The 19,155-nt window shown below is 39.8% G+C and overlaps 2 protein-coding genes across 6 annotated transcripts in view; one reads left to right on the top strand and one right to left on the bottom strand.

Moving 5' to 3' along the window:
• zfta (zinc finger translocation associated) overlaps nucleotides 1-3,049 on the bottom strand; it is a 12,000-nt gene extending 8,951 nt beyond the window's left edge. Inside the window, exon 1 of the mRNA XM_066680719.1 lies at nucleotides 2,590-3,049. Coding sequence (XP_066536816.1) covers nucleotides 2,590-2,701 — 112 coding nt within the window. The 5' untranslated portion in view covers nucleotides 2,702-3,049. The remainder of the gene's footprint in view (nucleotides 1-2,589) is intronic.
• si:dkey-28a3.2 (uncharacterized) lies at nucleotides 2,388-19,155 on the top strand. Of its 5 annotated transcripts, XR_010804180.1 has the most exons (9): nucleotides 2,388-2,513; nucleotides 4,577-4,702; nucleotides 6,859-7,168; nucleotides 7,718-10,618; nucleotides 11,767-12,311; nucleotides 13,031-13,089; nucleotides 13,379-13,690; nucleotides 16,141-16,331; nucleotides 18,815-19,155. XR_010804180.1 is itself a non-coding variant. In XM_066680713.1 (8 exons), the coding sequence occupies exons 4-8, from the start codon at nucleotides 7,880-7,882 to the stop codon at nucleotides 16,212-16,214; spliced, it is 3,729 nt and encodes a 1,242-aa protein (XP_066536810.1). In that variant the 5' UTR covers nucleotides 2,388-2,513; nucleotides 4,577-4,702; nucleotides 6,859-6,961; nucleotides 7,718-7,879; the 3' UTR covers nucleotides 16,215-18,230. The 5 variants fall into 5 exon arrangements, 4 of the variants coding, with proteins under 4 accessions (XP_066536810.1, XP_066536809.1, XP_066536812.1 ...); XM_066680713.1 differs by lacking the exon at nucleotides 18,815-19,155 and having other exon boundaries at nucleotides 6,859-6,961; nucleotides 16,141-18,230; XM_066680712.1 differs by lacking the exon at nucleotides 18,815-19,155 and having other exon boundaries at nucleotides 16,141-18,230.

Genomic DNA, 19,155 nt, shown 5'->3' with positions numbered 1-19,155 from the left:
TTTTAACAAAATTTTTAATTTTGTAAATCTTTCCTATGGCTTTGCAGTTGAGATTAAAGTCCAGATTTTTCTTTTTTTTTTCTTTTTTCTGGCGAATGTTTCACAGAGAAACTGTTGAAATCTAACTGCTGAGCTCTACAGTATTCTACAGCTGATGTAAATACTGAGGGGCCAGGGGGATAATTATACTGGGACCCAATATGAAGTAGGCCTCCTAGAATCATTTTAGGCCCCTCATATAGATACTGCAATAGCTGTAGACCCATGACCTATGACAGTAATATAATTATCATATAAGAGGGACCATAGCAGTGGAGAATACTTTTAATCTCCAAACAGCTTTCTCAGTTAGTCATAGCTTTTAAGTTTGGGCTTTAGGATCAAACTGTCCAGCTAACAGCACAATATTGGCTAAATTGGGCATAAAAATTAAGGCTATTTATAGCTTGCCCCCTTTGCTATTATAATCTACAAAAAAGTTGGGACACTAAACAAATTGTGAATAAAAACTGAATGCAATGAGATGGCAAATGTCAATATTTTATTCATAATAGAACATAGATGACAGATCAAAAGTTTAATCTGAGTAAATGTAACATTTTAAAGGAAAAATATGTTGATTCAAAATTTTACAGTGTCAACAAATCCCAAAAAAGTTGAGACAAGTAGCAATAAGTGGCTGGAAAAAGAAAATTGAACATATAACGAACAGCTGGAAGACCAATTAACACTAACAATTAAGTGACAACATGATTGGGTATAAAAAGAGCTTCTCAGAGTATTAGTGTCTCTCTAAAGCCAAGATGGTAAGAGGATCACCAATTCCACCATTGTTGAGCAGCAAGATTGTGCAGCAATACCAGAATGGTGTTACCCAGCGTAAAATAGCAAAGACTTTTAAGTTATCATCATCAACCGTGCATAACATCATCAAAAGTTCAGAGAATCTGGAACAATTGCTGTGCGTAAGGGTCAAGGCCGTAAAACTCTACTGGATGCTCGTGATCTCCGGGCCCTTAAACGTCGCTGCACCTCAAACAGGAATGCCACTGTCAAGGAAATAACAGAATGGGCCCAGGAATACTTCCAGAAAGCATTGTCAGTGAACACAATCCACCGTGCCATCCGCTGTTGCCAGCTGAAACTCTACAGTGCAAAGAGGAAGCCATTTCTAAGCAAGCTCCACAAGCTCAGACGTTTGCACTGTGCCAGGGGTCTTTTAAAATGGAGTGTGGCAAAATGGAAGACTGTTCTGTGGTCAGATGAGTCACGATTTGAAGTTCTTTATGGAACACTGGGACGCCATGTCATCCGGACCAGAGAGGACAAGGATAACCCAAGTTGTTATCAACGCTCCGTTCAGAAGCCTGCATCACTGATGGTATGGGGTTGCATGAGTGCTTGTGGCATGGGCAGCTTGCATGTCTGGAAAGGCACCATTAATGTAGAGAACTATGTTCAGGTTCTAGAACAACATATGCTCCCATCTAGACGTCAACTCTTTCAGGGAAGACCCTGCATTTTTCAACAAGATAATGCCAGACCACATTCTGCAGCAATCACAACATCATGGCTACGTAGGAAAAGGATCCGGGTACTGAAATGGCCAGCCTGCAGTCCAGATCTTTCACCTATAGAGAACATTTGGCGCATCATAAAGAGGAAGGTGCGACAAAGAAGGCCCAAGACGATTGAACAGTTAGAGGCCTGTATTAGACATGAATGGGAGAGCATTCCTATTTCTAAACTTAAGAAACTGGTCTCCTCTGTCGCCAGACGTCTGTTGAGTGTTGTACGATGGGGGGATGCCACACAGTGGTAAAAAATGGCCTTGTCCCAACTTTTTGGGATTTGTTAACACCATGAAATTTTGAAACAACATATTTTTCCTTTAAAATGATACATTCTCTCAGTTTAAACTTTTGATCTGTGATTTGTGTTCTATTCTGAATAAAATATTCGATTCCCATATTTTTTGGAATCCGGTTTGTACTTACAATGCTTTAGACAAGATTTTGGGATAGGTCTGTGTATAGATGTCCATCGCTCCAGAGAATACACCCTTCATGGCAAATTCTCCAGTTTTAAATCAACACTGTAAGTGTTAACACTGAGAGTGTTAAATTAAGTGTTGATTTAACACTGGTGAATTTGCTATGTTCATATCTCATATCTGTGGAAGCTGTGATAACAATGGCTTCACCCACTTTGTAAAGTAGCTGAAACAATAATTATATGGTGTCTGAAGACATTTAGACATCAAGTGAACATCTGCAGTCCAGGAGTGGGGTTGGGCCCCGGTGTGCTTTGTTTTTGTATCAGGGCCCCGCTGTGTGAGGAGAACCGCTGGGGGGCGCTGCGGGCCGCGGAGCAGCAGCATGGCACTTCGCCTTTGTTTATAGTGGAGCCCGTGAAGCGAGGGGCCATAACCAATGTTGCTGCCCGCTGCTATTGTTCCTCACACCGGATTAGCGGCGGAAACGGAGCTCCCGCGGACCCCCAAGCTTTATACAGTAGGCACACATGAATTTATCTATATATGTGTAGTATCAGTATCTGTGATATTAATTGAGCACGGCTATGTTTTACCTGCTGAGGGCTCTCCCGGTGTCGCCTCCCCTTCCGCGGCGCTTATTATTAATGAGAGTGTCTGAGAGCGCCGGGGCTCCAGCACGGTGTCGGGCTCTCTCTCCTCCTCCATGGCCGCCTCAGAGCCGCTGCTGCCCGGCCACCGAGGTGCTCACTCTCCCGCTGAAGCGCGGCAGAGAAAACACAAGGAAGCCGTCTTCACCCATAGTACATTATAGTCAGTGTATGTGTGTAACGTTAGTGTCTCCCGAGTCTGAGTCCTCTCTCCCTGTCCTCACCGCGGTGGCGGCCTAAACAACTTCAGCCAACTTTTACGCGTCGCCGCGAGTTTGAGAGTCTCCCCCGCGGTGCTCGAGCTTTTTCTTCTCCGAGAATCCTCTCCGCGAGCTGCCGGAGAGGTGCACGCAGTCTCCGGTTAGGGGGGCTCGAGACTCCGCTTGTCTTGAGGGTGGGGAGCCGAGCTTGGGGCCCCTGGGGCTCCTTAAGGGGCTCCTGGGTAAATTTAAAGAGACAGTAGCGGCTCCGTATGGGGCCAGTCCTCAACCCTCTGATCATGTGTCTCACAGTGTGCGCGTGTGTGTGTGTCTCTCTCTCACACACACACACGCACACATGGTTACCCTTCCTTATGAAGATAATAAATATGGGGCCAATCCACAACACTCAGATCATGTGTTTGATACACACTTTACATTTAGCTGAGCGTTTCTCTAACACACACATACACACAAAACATGTACCTTTCTTCATGTAGATAATAATTATAACAATATACAGGAGTTAACTAACACTTATTATAATTTGGCAAAATTACAAAAAGGCCCTTGTTCACCAAAGTCTTTGTTGATGATGAGTAGCAATACGGATACAGTTTAGTACACAACAACAGTGGCAGTATAAGTTATTAATACTGTTATTAAATATTATTTTAGGGTCATATGAAAACACTGAGGGATCCCTGGACAAATACCATGTGTTGTATATTTGTGACGACATATTCCTTACAGAGAACACATACTTACACATGGCATTTTTCTATAAATTTATTCCGTGTGTAGTAATGTAAATTAAAGGTGCATTTAAAGGTCTGTGTTTTTGTAGTTCACCTACCTAGCTACCAGAGGACACTCTTCTTAAACCTGGCCAGTACACAAGCGCATTAGTCAAGGTGACCTCCAGTGGACAAACACAAAAACAAAAACATTTCCATTCCGATCAAAGCTGCCATTATTTAAACCTGTTCCATTACGCATAGCATGCACTTGTGCTGGTGCATTGATACTTTCATAAAGCTACTCAAAATATTCATAAAAATGCTATCCCTAAATATTTTCCTATTTATATTTCATACTACACTGCATTAAATCCAACTGCAGATAAATAGATCACAGATAGGTGGATAGAAATATTTAATGCAAGATAAGAGTGATCTAAAACCCTACTTCAAACACAAAATGGATGGACATTGTAAAAGGTAATTAATTAGAATAGTATTGCATCTTAAATTAGTGTCCCAGTAATGTAACACACAGAGTAAGCTATCATTTAAAATACATTACAAATCTCTCATTTATTAAAATAACAATGAATGAATCTTGGCTTGCAATGCCTAGATTAACAATGCTGTGTCTACCAGAAGTAATAATGTTTCTCCTTTGGTCTTGCATACTACTGAAATTCTGTGAATGTGAAAATGAAAATTATGTGAATTAAAAACATTTAGACCCATACAATCTGAATTTAAGGCAGTTAAATACTTTTTAAGGCATTTTATTAGTAAAATCTGATATTCTGCCTTAATGTGACACAGATCAAATTTTTTCTGATTGGATTTCATGGGTCTTATACTGTACACATGCACTTAATGCTGTCGCCATCACACAGCACTGGTAGCAATGCGCAGGCTGTGTCTCAGATGGCTCTGTGCTTCCTAGAATAGGCGTGTAAACATGATGTCTTGCTAAACTTGTCACTGTTTTCACTTCAGGCCTAATCCCCATCCTCAAAACAATCTGGCATTCACTTACATCCTGTTGTTGTGTGGTGAAAGTCCTGGCACGAGTTTGCTCCTAATCAGCATCTACATAAATGCTACAAATTGATGTCAGTTGAGGTATTTGAATACACACACACACACACACACACACACACGTATATATGTATGAGTGTGTATATATATATACAGACCCATTCCAAAAAATTAGAATATCATGGAAAAGTTTATTAATTTCTATAATTCAATTAAAAAAGATAAAGTTTCATAGATTATAGATTCAGGGCCCACAATTTAAATGGTTTCAAGTGTTTATTTGTTTATTTTCACATAATTTGGGCTTCTAGGTTATTAAACAGGATTTCAAAAAATTAGAATACTGTGGAGAAATCAGACCAAATTTTGCAGGAAATGAATGTTTTAAACTGTGTTTTAAACACACTAATCATCTACTAAACTCAAAGCACCTACACAGGTTTCCCCCAGGTGTCATTAAATTGCTTCAGTTTGGTTCAATTGTCTCAATTCATTTCAATATGGGGAAGACTGCAGACGTAACAACCGGCCAGAAGACCATCATTGATACCCTCCATAGGATGAGTAAGCCACCGAAATTCATAGCTAAGTAGGCTGGCTGTTCACAGGAGAACAGGAGAAGGCAGGAGAAGATGCACCAGCAAAAGAGATGACCGTGGGCTTCAGCGGATTAACAAAAAGAGAAGATTCCAGAGTCTGGCAGAGATCCAGAAAGAGTGGAATGATGCAGGAGTCACAGCTTCAAAAACCACCACATTCAGATGCATCCGGGAGATTAGCTACAACTGTCGGTTTCCTCGGGGCAAGCCATTTCTGAACTCAAGCCAATGTAGGCTCTACTGTGCCTTTCATTTGGGAATCAAGGTCCAAGGATTTGGAGGAAGACGGGTGAGGAACAGAACTCAAACTGCTTGAGGTCCAGTGTAAAATATCCACAGTCAGTCATGATTTGTAGTGCAATGTCTGGTGCAGGTGTTGGTAAACTCTGCTCTCTTAAATCCAAGGTCACTGCAACAGTCTACCAGAATAGGACTTGATTCCTTCTCCTGCGGATCTGTATGGAGATGCAGATTTCATCTTTCAGCAGGACTTGGCCCCTGCCCATGCTGCCAGAAGCACCAAAGCCTGGTATGATGCCCATGCCATCACAGTGCTTGACTGGCCAGCCAACTCGCCAGACCTAAACCCCATTGCGAATTTATGGGGTATTCTCATGAGGAAAATGAGGGCCATCAGACCCAACAACAAAGAAGAGCTGACAGCAAGCATCAAGGACATCTGGGCTTCCATAACTCCCAGGCAGTGCCACAGGCTGATTGCCTCAATGCCACGTCACATCGAGGCAGTGATTGAAAGCAAAGGGATTCCCAACCAAGTATTGAAGATTGACATATAATTTTGAAAGTACCATATTTTGATTGATTTTGAAGTGATCCTAATTTCTTTTTTTTTTCCTTCAAAAACTGAGAAGTAGTTTGGGCTGATATCTCCACAGTATTCTAAATTTTTGAAATCCTGTTTTTCGTGGGTTTTATGAGTTGGAAGCCCAAATTATATGAAAATAAACAAATAAATAATTGAAATTGTTTAAATTCTGGGCCCTGAATCTATAATCTATGAACGTTTAACTTTTTGAATGGAATTATAATAAAGTTTTCCATGATATTCAAATTTTTTGGAGCATGTGTGTGTATAATATGCAAAATGAAGAAGGGTCAGCATGGGACACAACCCTCTACACAGCATGCTGTAATGCATTGTGTGTTCTAACAACTTTCTTTCAGAGCCAGCGCTAAGTATTTTGTGGTTTGTGCTACAGAGATTCTTCTGTGACATCTAAACGGATGAGCTAACCTGAGGTCTCCTCGCCCAAAAGTGAGCCTTGGGGGCCCACGACCCTGAAATCAGACTCAGGCAGATGAAACTTCAGGGGAGGATTTTTACTTGCAGGCCCTGAATATGTCACGTTTTGATGCTTAGAGAGGCTATTAAGCGGTCAGCATCGAGTGGGTCCTGCTGCTTTAAGAGTGCTATGTCTCCATGCGTTACGCAGTACACACACATACACACGCAAAGCATGCACGCATACATTACATACACACACGCCCAAGGAACTCTGTTCTGTTAAGTGTCTTGGCAACAACTTTTTTGAGAAAAGGCGCTAAAGAAGAGTTTGAAGCTTTTGGAAGTGAGCGGAAGAGAAGACAAACTGAACGCTGTTTATTGTGTTTATTGTTCAGACGCTCGCCTGAAGATGACTGCGGCTTCGGCGCGCATGCGCAGCTCTGAGGAGGAAGAAGGAGCAGTGCGTCTCAAGCAAGGACTACAAACACTGCTCTAATGGTGCGTTTTCTTTTGTTTATTAAAAGGCCCTGTCCTTCAAAGGCGATATAATATCGTCAAAGTCGAGATAAAGGACTCGAAACGAACGATAACGTTGATCGAAGGACACGGTGTAAAGAGACAGAAACAGACATGGCTTCGTCCTGTTCATCTTTTAAGATCAACTAGATTTAGCTTCAAAAAATCACACCTCTGCTGCTCTCACAGGTCTGTTTCTTGCTTTCTGTTTCCTTTTGGCTTGCTTTTTTTATTCTTTGCTTTTTTTCATACCTTCTTTCCTTCCAAATGTGTGCACCTGGATCTAAACTGAACATTGCTTTTCAGAATTTTTTTTAGAAGTATGTGATGAATGGAATGTACTGTAAACATAAAAATTGTACTACTAACGAAATAATTTTAGAGACACTACCCTAAAATTGTTTTCCATTTTCCATATGTGTAGAAGGAGCCTAATTTGTAATAATAAAAAAGGTACGACTCCATAGATTTAACAGATTTATAAAAATCAGAAAATATTAAGAGATGTCTCCTAAATGAGAACTAAAATGTTGGTCTTTGCGGGTTGATAAGTTGGAACAAAAAAAAAACAGAAATGCACTAAAATGAGTGCAGTGATTGATATTGAATTTTTTTTCCAGTAAATCTCCTGAAGTAATGTCAGTAATTAGTGTTCGAAGAGGTATATTGTGTAGTGTAATTGTAGATTGTTGCAAAAATGAAACTGGAAAAAAAATTATCCTTTTTGTTTAACCACAGGTAACAGAGTTGGCTGCTGATTCATAATCAGAAACTACGCATCATTCATAGTTGCATGTGCATCTTTAAGTGGAGTAGGGAGTGGAAAACAGCCACATATAAAACAAAATGTGGCTTAACAGAAAGCTACTGTGGTGAGACTGGAGTAAACGAATAGCAGGTATGTCTAAGATAAAGACCCAGAATAAGCAGCGCTACCGGCCTGCCTCGGAATTTGATGAAGTCACCCTTGCTAGTAAAAGGGAATACTGGAGGACTAGGAAAAGGGAGCAGAGAGCAAAGCAGTCCCTGAACAAGAAGCTGTCTACAAGTCCAAACACAGGAATATGTAAACCTGTATTTACAGCATCGTCTCAGACAAATAAACATGTGCCGGCTTTACCTCATTCTCTGCTCAGTTCTACCATGCTCGGTGGCGCTGGATCATTCCAGAATGATGTGACACAAAACAAAACAAACTCATATCATTTGACACCAGAAATATATTTCCAGACACAAATAAACCAAAAGGGAACATGGCATGAGAAGAATAAACTGAACAGAATTGTACCCCCATGCCCAGAAAGCAGCTCAAATGCTAGGAAGTGTATGGGGAACAAAAAAAAGGACACGAAAAGCTTGACTTCTCAAGAACTGAACATAGGTGCTTCCATGGCTAAACACAATGGGGCATCATGTGCCAAGGGTTTACCTGTGTCTACAGCATGCATAAAAGTACACCCTAACATCACAGAAACTCAAGGGATGCAAAACAGAATGTCAACTATTAATAGCACCCTCTTAGACGTTTCTCAGCAAAGGAATGTAGCTAGGTTTACACCAGTGTACAAAAAAGTAAAGAATCTTCAAACAAATCACTGTCTTCAACCCAGATCCTCTACCTTTATAGAGCATAAAGTCAACAAAGACATCCTCATTCTTGGGGAAAGAGCTGCCAATAGAAAAGCCTACACCTATAAGTCAGAATGCAGCACAGCTCAGCACAGAACCACAGATGTGGTGCCCATGACTGAAGAGGAAAAGGCTGCTAAAAAAAGGGAGATCTGGCGTATTAAAAAACGAGAGCAGAGAGCAAAACAAGCTGAAAAGCTAAAGAAAGACAAAGAAAGGACTCAGTGTTTTGAAAAAGGACAGCAGGAAACAGGGAAGCTTTCCTGTGCATTACCTTTGGTGAACACAATGGCATTGAGAGAAGCCAAGCCTAAATATGTGCAGCCTGCTGAGATAGTTCCGAGTAATAGGAAAGCTGTTCCTGTTACAGTCAAAATGAGAAATGACATTTTATCACCACCTCATAGGCAAAACCCCCTGAAATATAATTCAACAAATATATATGGAGCTCAAGGGTCAATGGCCAAAAATCAGTATTCAGTTTCAGCCAATAGGACAAATCATCTGCAGGCCTCAAAACCAAATAATTTGTTTGCAACCTCAGGGGGTTCTCTACAGTTTTCAGGTGTGACCCAGACAACCAGCCAATACAAAATCCAACAGCAGAAGATGTTAAATACTCTAAAGAGGAAACGCTTACCACAGCACTTGACACAACAGAATGAGAGGGTGGAGACGGCCGAGGAACAACATGCCAAACGGAGGGAGTACTGGCGGATCAAAAAACGGCTGCAGAGGGCAAGGCTCTCTTTGGAGGTGAAAGCCCGTTTGAAGGAGTGGGACACACTTAAGCGTTGTGCAGTGCGCTTTCAGAGGAACCTGGAGCAAATGAGAAAGACTCAAGCAGTCTTCCGGAGAGTGCCACAAATGAACAAAGTCATGCTCACCAATGATTCAGGACCTATCGGTGGCTTTATCAAAGAGGACGGCACAGTGTCGCTCTTAAAGACTTCAGCTGAGATATGTCCACCAGGACCAAGTCGCAATTTAAATGCTGTAAACTCAACTTACCCAGCAGTTCCATCAACCTCACCATCACAGAATTTAGTTTCTCTCAGAAATAGGTCTGCTGTACATGAGACTCCGAAACACACTAACTCGTCACTGAATATTCACGAAAGGTCCTCTGATCAGAACTTTTCAGCTGTTGATCCTTCCATCAAATCCAAACTAACTAACAATAAAGCAGATCCAGATGTTCTCGAAGGCATGACTGAGGAAATGTCCCATGATACTGTTAAAACAGAACCAAAAATAGAATCTGTATATTCCATTACAGGACAGAGTCATAGTGAGGATCTCAAAAATGTCAAATCAGTACCTTCCCCTCCTCCTGAGGCCAAGGTTGAAAAAGAAGCTGCTTCAGTTTGTGACAGTCAGGCCACCACTCTCTTAGTGGTGGCCTCTATGAAGAAGCTCCTGGAAGACTCCCTCAGCTCCATGACTGACACTTGCACCTCTACTACGAATCAGGATGCACTGATGCCCATTAAATCTGAAGATCATTGCCCTCCGCAGGAGACAGAAGCAAACATAGAACCAGACCTTGCTACTGATCATGGAGCAGTGGATTGTAAATTCTCTGTATACACTAATCCCTCCATAGAGGTAAAACTGAGTCCCTCTCTGTGCCATTCTCCAACACAGACCCCTGTTTTTTCTGCTGAAGATACTTTGCTTTCATGCCAAGGTTCTTCAATTCAGCTCCCTCCTATTATCACTACTGGAAACTCAGGCTACAGTCTAGGCCCCAAGGACAGAACACACGATCATTCATTGACTGTAGGTGAGACAACTGTACAGAGCAATACCCAAGGATATGGTGGCAAGACAGCGGGACCTCAGCAGTGTTGCCCTCCTTCAGCCTGTGTAGGTCATCAGCTGAATGAGCACAGTAAGCTTCAGAAGAAGAGAGAGTACTGGAGAATAACGAAAAGAAGACAGAGGGCCAATAAGGCTGAAGAAAAGGAGAGAAGCAAATATGCTGTGCCAAATAAACTGCTGTCACAGGTATTACATGTTTTTTGCATGTTATCTGTAATGAGTGTTATTTCCATAATTGAGTCATATAGATGTGCCAAGTCATGGTCATCCACCCTACAAGTTTATGCATTTCCACTTTGATTTATTTGTGCATTTGCAGCTTTGTATTTCTATATTTATTTATTCCTGTATTTTCACTGCATCTATATGTTAAATGGATAGGTGGTCCTAACCTCGCTCCTAGGCAGGATTGGTCAGCTTGGCAGTGGCTTTTGTGTCCGGACAGTAAAACTGACAGAATTACAGAAGTAATTTTTGTAATTTGACAAAAAGCAAAACTTTCTGTTCCATCTCAGCAGCATAGTGTATTAAATAAGGTAATGTATCTGTCCATGCATTTAGATGTTTACATTTATCAGACCAAACCTCAGCACATCCATGAGTCCTGCTCCCGATTCCCACTCTAGTACTACACTGAAAACGTGTTGCACATTTGCCAAGGTTTGGCGGAGTATGTGAAGTGAGACGATAATGGACAATTTTACATTTAATTAACTGAACCCAATCTTATACATTATGCTGTTACACTTTTGTTTGATTTAATGTGGTGCTGGAGTGGGAAGCGGGAACCGGAATCATGTACGTCCCGGTGCTCATGTCTATGCTGTGATGGCCCGTTCTGTCAGTGTTAATGTTCAGGTGTGAGCCACTGGGCCATTGACTGGTGTGCTACGCTGACCAATCCTGCTGAGTGAGGATAGAACCGCCATCCAATTAACATATAGACAAAGTAAATAAATGTTGAAATGTGGAAATGCAATCATCAATTTTAGATACTTTTTCATGACACAAATATATGTATACAATACATATATTTAATAAATATATATACTTTTGCCTTTTTTGTCCTCCATTCAAGTATAGTAGGTTTTAAATGTAAAATGGTAGGTGGGTTAGATTTGGTTATGATCGGTATCTGTAATTGACTGAAGCCTGATGCTGGTGGTACTGATCTGGTACTGAGTGGTATATGTCTTAAGATCAAGACTGGACACCCGTGTAATTAACCTTACCTGACTGACTTATATGTAATTTAGAAATTTCCTATACATTTAATGTGTGATACCTTGAGCAGTTGAAATTTTCTTTATTGAGGTCTTTCTTTTATCTGTTAGCCACTGCAGAGCAAATGTAACAGTTCTCAAGTCCACCGCCAGCCTGTGGCAAAGCCAGTGTGTCAAACAAACCTCGACAATCACATGGTCCTACCTGCTATGCCATTACATCCCACTCGGCTTGTGCTGAGCCCAACTGCATCAAACCAACAATCATGCCAACAGTCATCAAACGGGAGGAAGGCTAAATTTTCAGAGACTTCTCAGGTGAAGAAAAGGCAGCTACAAGCATGTGCTCCCACCTCATCCACCAGACCAGAAACTGTGACATCCACACCAATGAGTCATGTAAAGCATCCTGGTCCTCAAATGCAAATTAAAAGGCACTACATGACCAATTTAAAAAATAACCTAAGCCACTTGAAGGCAGCTGCCAAACAAGGAATAGACCCAGAAGAGGTTTTAAAGAGGAAGAGGTTGCAATGGAGAATAAAGAAGCAAGAACAAAGAGCAAAGAAAGCAGCACGTGAAAGACAGCTGAGTTATCAGGACAATTTAATCCACACGGAACTAAACTGCTCCACAATTACAGCGATTGTTGAAAGGTAAGAAAGACCTACTAATGGCACTTCCCAATTTTTAATCCTGGTGGGATATAACATTAAAAAAAAAAATTTTAATCAAACAGTTCACTGACTCATAACGTATAAACACCAGTAAGAAGATTAAAGTAAACAAGGGGAACCTGGCTATGAACGCTGATCTGTCTAGAAGCTAATTTAGGACAGATCACTTACAGTATGTATAAAATAAAATAGACGTCTACAGGAAAGTTGCTTTCAAATGCCACGAAATGGTCTGGCAAGTGGAAACAGACAGGGAGAATGTGGAGCCTAAAAGTTACCACTACCTGTTTATTCCTGCAGCCTTCTGGTGTTTACAGAAGCAGTGCTTAGGTAACGGTGTTGGTACCCAAGAAACAGGAGTAGTCTCACACAACAAAATACTTAGCTTTCTGAGACTATACACCTAGTCTACATAGATACACTGAGCAAGATATGCAGACGTGTGCAAAAGTCTGAGACTTCACTATCAGTACTATGCAAAAAAGCAGAACGTTTCACAAAACATTCAACAACTAAATATGAGGTCTTTTTTTTTCATAAGTTGTCAATATTTTGTCTTTATTTTTGCTAGCATTCTTTATGGGATACTTGCATACTTTATGGGATACTAAGAAATATCCAGGCATATGTTTCAACACTCAGTTGTAGAAGTTTGTAGCTTTTTTTTTGTTTTGTTTTGTTTCTGAATGCCATTGCAGTACACCACCTGAGAGATTGGACTACATCCCCGAACAGTGCCAGTCTACGTCTTATAAAGGTACAGCATAAGATGTTTTTTTATTTTTATTTTTTTATTTTTATTTATTTATTTTTAAATCATTTAATTTGTTAGCTCTGTCTTTCATCTCCGTTTTCATTTTGACATTTTAGAAATTAACGAATCATATATATTCAAAAGGCATCATAACAATCAAATATTTTTAAATATGATTTCATAAACATGTATATGACCTTAAACTCAATGTACAGTTAAATGGATCAAAAGGTCTAATCCTAGAAGCATAGTCACTTAACTCACCTAATCTTATGATGGGATTTCTTTGCAGATGAAGCGGAATTGTGTTTTGTTTCTGCTGATGATTGCTCAGATGAACTCTTGTCAGAGGCCAAGTGGAGGAGCATTTACCTTATGGATTACGAACCCGTCAACCAGCTGTTGGTCTGCATGGTGTGTGGGGAGCAACAGTACTGCCTCAGTGTTGAAGGAGTAAAAGCTCATATAGAGGAAGCCCATCCAGGCACTTTGTCCTTGGGAGAGACAGAACGCCAAAGCATCCTACAGGCTTGGGACGAACAAGTAGCAGTAAGAGAACGCTTCTTCTCCACCCAGCTTTGGCAGCATAATGGTCCCCCTAAAGGTAAAGGAACATATTAAAGAAGTGTGTCTTTATTCTGCTACTTTTGACCATCTGCCTTGCCAACATTTAACTACTCTCCGTCCAAGCATTCATGATCTGGTTCATTAAGCCCTTGATAATCTGTAGATAAACTGGTTGAAATTCTTTCTAGGAGCAAAATTTTAAGGAAAAAGAAATACTGTACAAACAAAAGCTCTGCTGTTTCAACATATGTCTGCTACCTTTGTATCTTAAGTCCCTTTCACACATGCACAGTAATCCAGAGATGTTTTGGAGTTTACCTGAAGGAGCTGTATTTGTAAACACATATATACATTAATTTATTTTCTCCAAATGCTTCATCCTGTTTAGGGTCATGGTGGGTGGTGTCTGGGTAAGTTTTAAATATATAGTGTGTATTGCAGGGTAGCATACTTGTTTTCTTGGCCCGTTTGTCCTGATTCTTTTCTGTCTTTTAAGTAAATCAGGCTGTCTGTTGTAGGCCTGGGCAGTCTGTTCATTAGGGCAATGGGGCAACACATTGCCAAAAGGGAAAGGCAGGACATTTTTTTACAACCACAGTATTAACCCACGGCTCTGGGGTTTTAAAATTAAATGTTATCTGAAGACTAAAGAGTGAAAAATATGCTCTCTAAGAGAAACTTGGACGCCCAAGTAAAGTTTGCCTAAGAGAACATAGATAAAGGCCAGGAATAATGTTCTTTGGCTAGGTGAGTCTATGATTAAATTATTTGGATACCATAACAGAAGGCATGTTTGGAGTAAACTTAATACAGCATTGTAGGAAAAGAACTTCATACCAGCTGTAAAACATGGAGATGGAAATATCTATGTTTGCTGCAGCAAGACCTGGCTAGCTAATTGTCCTAAAATCCACAATGAATCCTACCATGTATCAGGGGTGCTTAAGGAACGTGTGGGACCATCTGTAAAATAGAATAGAATTTGCAACATGAAAATAACCCAATACATACTAGTAAATCCACAAGGACTGACTAAAAACTAAGAAAAGGGAGGCTCTGGAATGACTAAATCAAAGTCTAGATCTTAATCCCCTTGAGTTGCTGTGGGGTGACTTGAAATGGGCTGTGCATGCAAGAAACCCCTCAAGTTTCACAGCTCAAAGAATTCTGCATTGAGGAGTGGGGCAAACATTCTTCAGACCGATGTGGAAAACTTGTAGATGGCTACAAGAGGTGCCTCACTAAAGTTATTTCAGCCAAAGAGGGTAACACTAGCTTTTAGGGGTAATGTGTCCTAAATTTTTCTTCAGTTAAAATACAGATTTTTGTTAATTTATTTTGTTTAATGACTAAAACAAGGTTAATTTTTGTTCCATACCCGCAATTAAAAATTGCTTTCTTATCCAGAGATGCATAAAAACAGGTTTAGACATGATTGTGAACATTTCTTGTTGCTATTTTCATGAAAACAGAGGGGAATATTCCAAAACTACTTTTTGCTAAACTGAAGTATTTCCAGGTATGATGTAGTGTATTCTACCTGTCAAATGCTAATTAATAATAATTTTGTGTGCAAAGTTTGTTGGCTCAGTTGCCAACATAGAATTTGTGAGACAGACTCAGGGGAAGATGATGATGATACAGAGGAGTGTGGGAGGTCTGTTGATTGACCTCATACCTCAAGCCAAGGTTCAGACAGTAACAGAAACAACTGTAGTTCCTCTAAATATGGAAATACGGTTGTGCAAATCAACAAAAAAAGCCTTTTTGGTTTTGGTGTTTTATTACCACCAGTATATGAAATGTAAAATGGTAGGAATGAAGAACATTACACATGGGTCAAGGACCTCTGGAGCAGTGTTCCTTAACAGCTCAATGTTATGTTTTCCTGAGAAGTTCTGAAGAACAGAGAAATATATATTTGCTATATATTATTTAATTGAAATCAATCAAAATGAAGGAAAAATTGTAATAAAAAAAAGTCTGAAGAACTGTTTTAACTGATGCAGTGAACATAATGAAAGGCGAATTACAGAAAAATAAATATTTTTGAATGCCAAAATATGATGCATTCAGAAATTATATGATTAAAACAAATCATTTAGATTAAGAAGGGCCACATAATACATGATTTTCAAAAAAATCAGTTTTATTGTATTATTGTTTCCTGTGTCAAGCTTTAAAGGGTTAATTAAATACAGAATATTTAAAGGGTGTCCAAATTTTGACTGCATCCTAACATGACAGTACGTGTGTCTAATAGAGTGGACACAGTAATTAAAAACCCCAGTTTCACTGCTGTGTCTAATCCACTCTTAAAAGCACAACACACACTAACACCACCACCACATCAGTGTCACTGCAGTGCTGTGAATAAACAACCACTGATGGTGGTGGTTGTTTGGGTCACTGATACATCAATACAGTTTTCTGCTTTGCAGTCAAGTTTTTTTTGCAAAAGTCATATACTCGCTATCTTCTTTTCAGAGGAAAGCATGACCCACACGGCTGAGGTTGAAGTGATTCTGGATGCAGACACCATGAAGCAAACCCATTCATGAACACCTTCAGAGTGACCTTCACCCTGTGAAACACACCCAGACAACAATTCTGCTTTACTATGATAACAGAGGATGTTGCCTTGTGTAGCAGAAGGATAAGAACAGGAAAAGATGGGGGTAAGAACCTGATTTGTTAAATAAAACACAAAAGCACATTGGCGCCTAATAGACTTGTGGGAGAGCACGCTGTACGTCTGAACTGCCTTAAACATGCTTTCCTCTTTAAGCTGACTTTAAAGGAGAGACCTAATACATCTGCCATGCCTTTTCTATATTTTATATCTTACTCTCTTGAGAGAGGAGAAAATGACAGTGTATGTGAGTAATGTATGTAATTTGCTGAGGTTTATACATTTTAAACTAACTTTAAATTTAGGAGTCCACATATTGGCCTGTTGAGGGTGTTTGTTCTTTTTTTTTTTTTTTAAGCTGAGTTGTTATATTAAGAAGACTGTAAATCTCTCAAGTGGCTTCCTCCATTTTTAACAATTCTTAAATGGTTTATTTTTAGCTGTTATGATTTCATTTTGAATTTACCCCTGAAATGTTACAGTTAACACTTAACAGTTGCTAATTTAAATAATAGATAAGATCAGGTTTGCTGTATTTATATTGTACAGTTTCATTACACTTCGTGTTTTTCTTGGAAAATACTGTGCCTCGTATTTATACATAGATTTAATTTTTCATATGGATTTTGCATGTTAAGTATACTGTAAATCTTTTATTTGAATTTATTCATTCAAACTTAAATTAAAATGCAAACTTTCTGGAAAAAATGGGTCGTAGGGTTTGCTTGCAAAAGCACAGTATCTATCAAAAGTGAGAACACCCCTCACATTCTTGTAAATATTTTATATCTTTTCATGGGACAACACTGAAGATATGACACTTTGATACAATGTAGTCAGTCTATAGATTGTACAACAGTGTAAAGTTGCTGTGCCCTCAAAATAACTCAACACAAAGCCATTAATGTCTAAACTGCTAGCAACAAAAGCGAGTACACTCCTAGCTGGTGGATGTTGGAGACCTTGCGCTCCTCCACCTTCCGTTGAAGAATGCCTCTCTGGAGACATGCTTGGCCAGTCCAGCACCTTTACCCTGTTTCTTTAGCAAGGCAGTGGCCATCTTTGAGGTGTGTCTGGGGTCGTTATCATGTTAAAATACTGCCGTGGCCCAGTTTCTGAAGGGAGGGGATCATGCTCCGATTCAGTATGTCACAATAGATGTTGGCATTCATGAACTCAATGAACTGTAGCTCTCCACAGCACTCATGCAGCCCCAAACCATGACACTCCCACCACCATCCTTGACTGTAGGCAAGACAAATTTGTCTTTGTACTCCTCACCAGGATGCCACCACACACGTGATTGTAACCATCTGAACCAAATAGGTTTATTTTGGTCTCATCAGACCACGGTGCGGGCTTTCTTGTGCATCAACATTAGAAGAGGCTTCCTTCTGGGATGACAGCCATGCTGACCGATTTTATACAATGCACGGAGTATGGTTTGAGCACACACAGGCTAACCCCCCAATGCTGCAAAGGTTACACATGTTGCCAATCTTCTTATAGCCTAGGCTATCTTTATGTAGAGCAACACATTTTTTTTAAAGCTCCTCAGAGACTTCTTTGCCATGAGGTGCCATGATGAACTTGCAGTGACCAGTGTTAGAGTGATAACAGCAAATTTAAGACACCTGCTCCTCATTCACACCTGACACACTAACTAGTCACAAGATACCAGGGAAAGAGAATGACTAATTTTACCATTTTCACTTAGGGGTGTACTCACATTTTTTAGACATTAATGGCCGAGTTATTTTGAGGGCACAGCTAACTTGCATTGTTATACAAGCTGTAGACTGACTACATTGTTTTAAAGTATCATATCTTCAGTGTTGTCCCAGTGAAAGGATATAATAACATATTTACAATCATGTGAGATACTGTAGATCAGTGAGAGAATGGAACGAAAAGTAATTTAAGCTTCTGTGGTATGATTCAGGGATGTAAAAAGTAAGATTTACATTAGTCAAGGTACAACAGCCTATTCGCTATACAACTTTTTGTGTTGCCACAATATATGAGTGGCATATAAAATCTTAAATATAGAGAATAAATTATGTAACAGCAATTTTATGTAACATGTAACAATTTTTAACAGCCATTTTATGTACTGTTAAATATGGCTGAATCAGTCAAAACCTAAATGATCTACACTGTTGAACCATTACATCTAATATTTTTCAATGAATTTGTTTTGGAAGAATGACCGCTGGTAAAACAGTTGAAATTTTATTTTATATTCTTGTAATATGAATTTTTCTACTTATTACCTTTTTATATATTCTTCTAATAAAATTTTTGTAACATAATGTCAATTTCATTTTACTCTGAAATAACTTCATTCAATAAAATTAAAACTAAATCGGATGGTACATTCCATGTACAAAGATATTGTTTTATTGCACTGATATTTCAGGTAGGTGGACTGGGGACTCGAATGTCCATATGTGTGTGTGTCACCCTGTGATGGACTGGTGCCCCCTCCAGGGTGTGTTCCTCCCTTACTGTTCTTGTTCCTGATTCCAGGTAGGCTCCAGACCCACAGTGACCCTGGACTGGATAAGCGGTTACAGACAATAAATGATATTTCAGGTTTTCAGGACTGTTTCCAAAGAGTACCTAATTGCACACATTAATTTAGTGTTAGCCCTGGGAAGGACTGGTGTCCCCTCCAGGGTGTATTCCCACCTTGCGCCCAATGATTCCAGGTAGGCTCTGGACCCACTGCGACCCTGAACTGGATAAGCGGTTACAGATAATGAATGAATGAATTTAGTGTTAATTTACCCATACAACATCTGCGTGGGAAAAGAGTAAAGATTGTTTTAAAGATTTCTTCTAACATAGATACTAGTCCCCAATTTGAA

Source organism: Hoplias malabaricus, chromosome 9, assembly GCF_029633855.1.
Source record: "Hoplias malabaricus isolate fHopMal1 chromosome 9, fHopMal1.hap1, whole genome shotgun sequence".
Taxonomy (NCBI): Eukaryota; Metazoa; Chordata; class Actinopteri; order Characiformes; family Erythrinidae; genus Hoplias; species Hoplias malabaricus.
This window is presented reverse-complemented; position numbering and strand designations above follow the sequence as displayed.

Bases quoted from the DNA above. Each gene is read 5' to 3' on its own strand.
- si:dkey-28a3.2 (XM_066680713.1), top strand. From the start codon at position 7,880: ATGTCTAAGATAAAGACCCAGAATAAGCAGCGCTACCGGCCTGCCTCG. The intron at 12,312-13,030 runs GTAAGAAAGACC...ATGCCATTGCAG, and splicing joins ATTACAGCGATTGTTGAAAG to TACACCACCTGAGAGATTGG. The intron at 13,691-16,140 runs GTAAAGGAACAT...TCTTCTTTTCAG, and splicing joins GCATAATGGTCCCCCTAAAG to AGGAAAGCATGACCCACACG.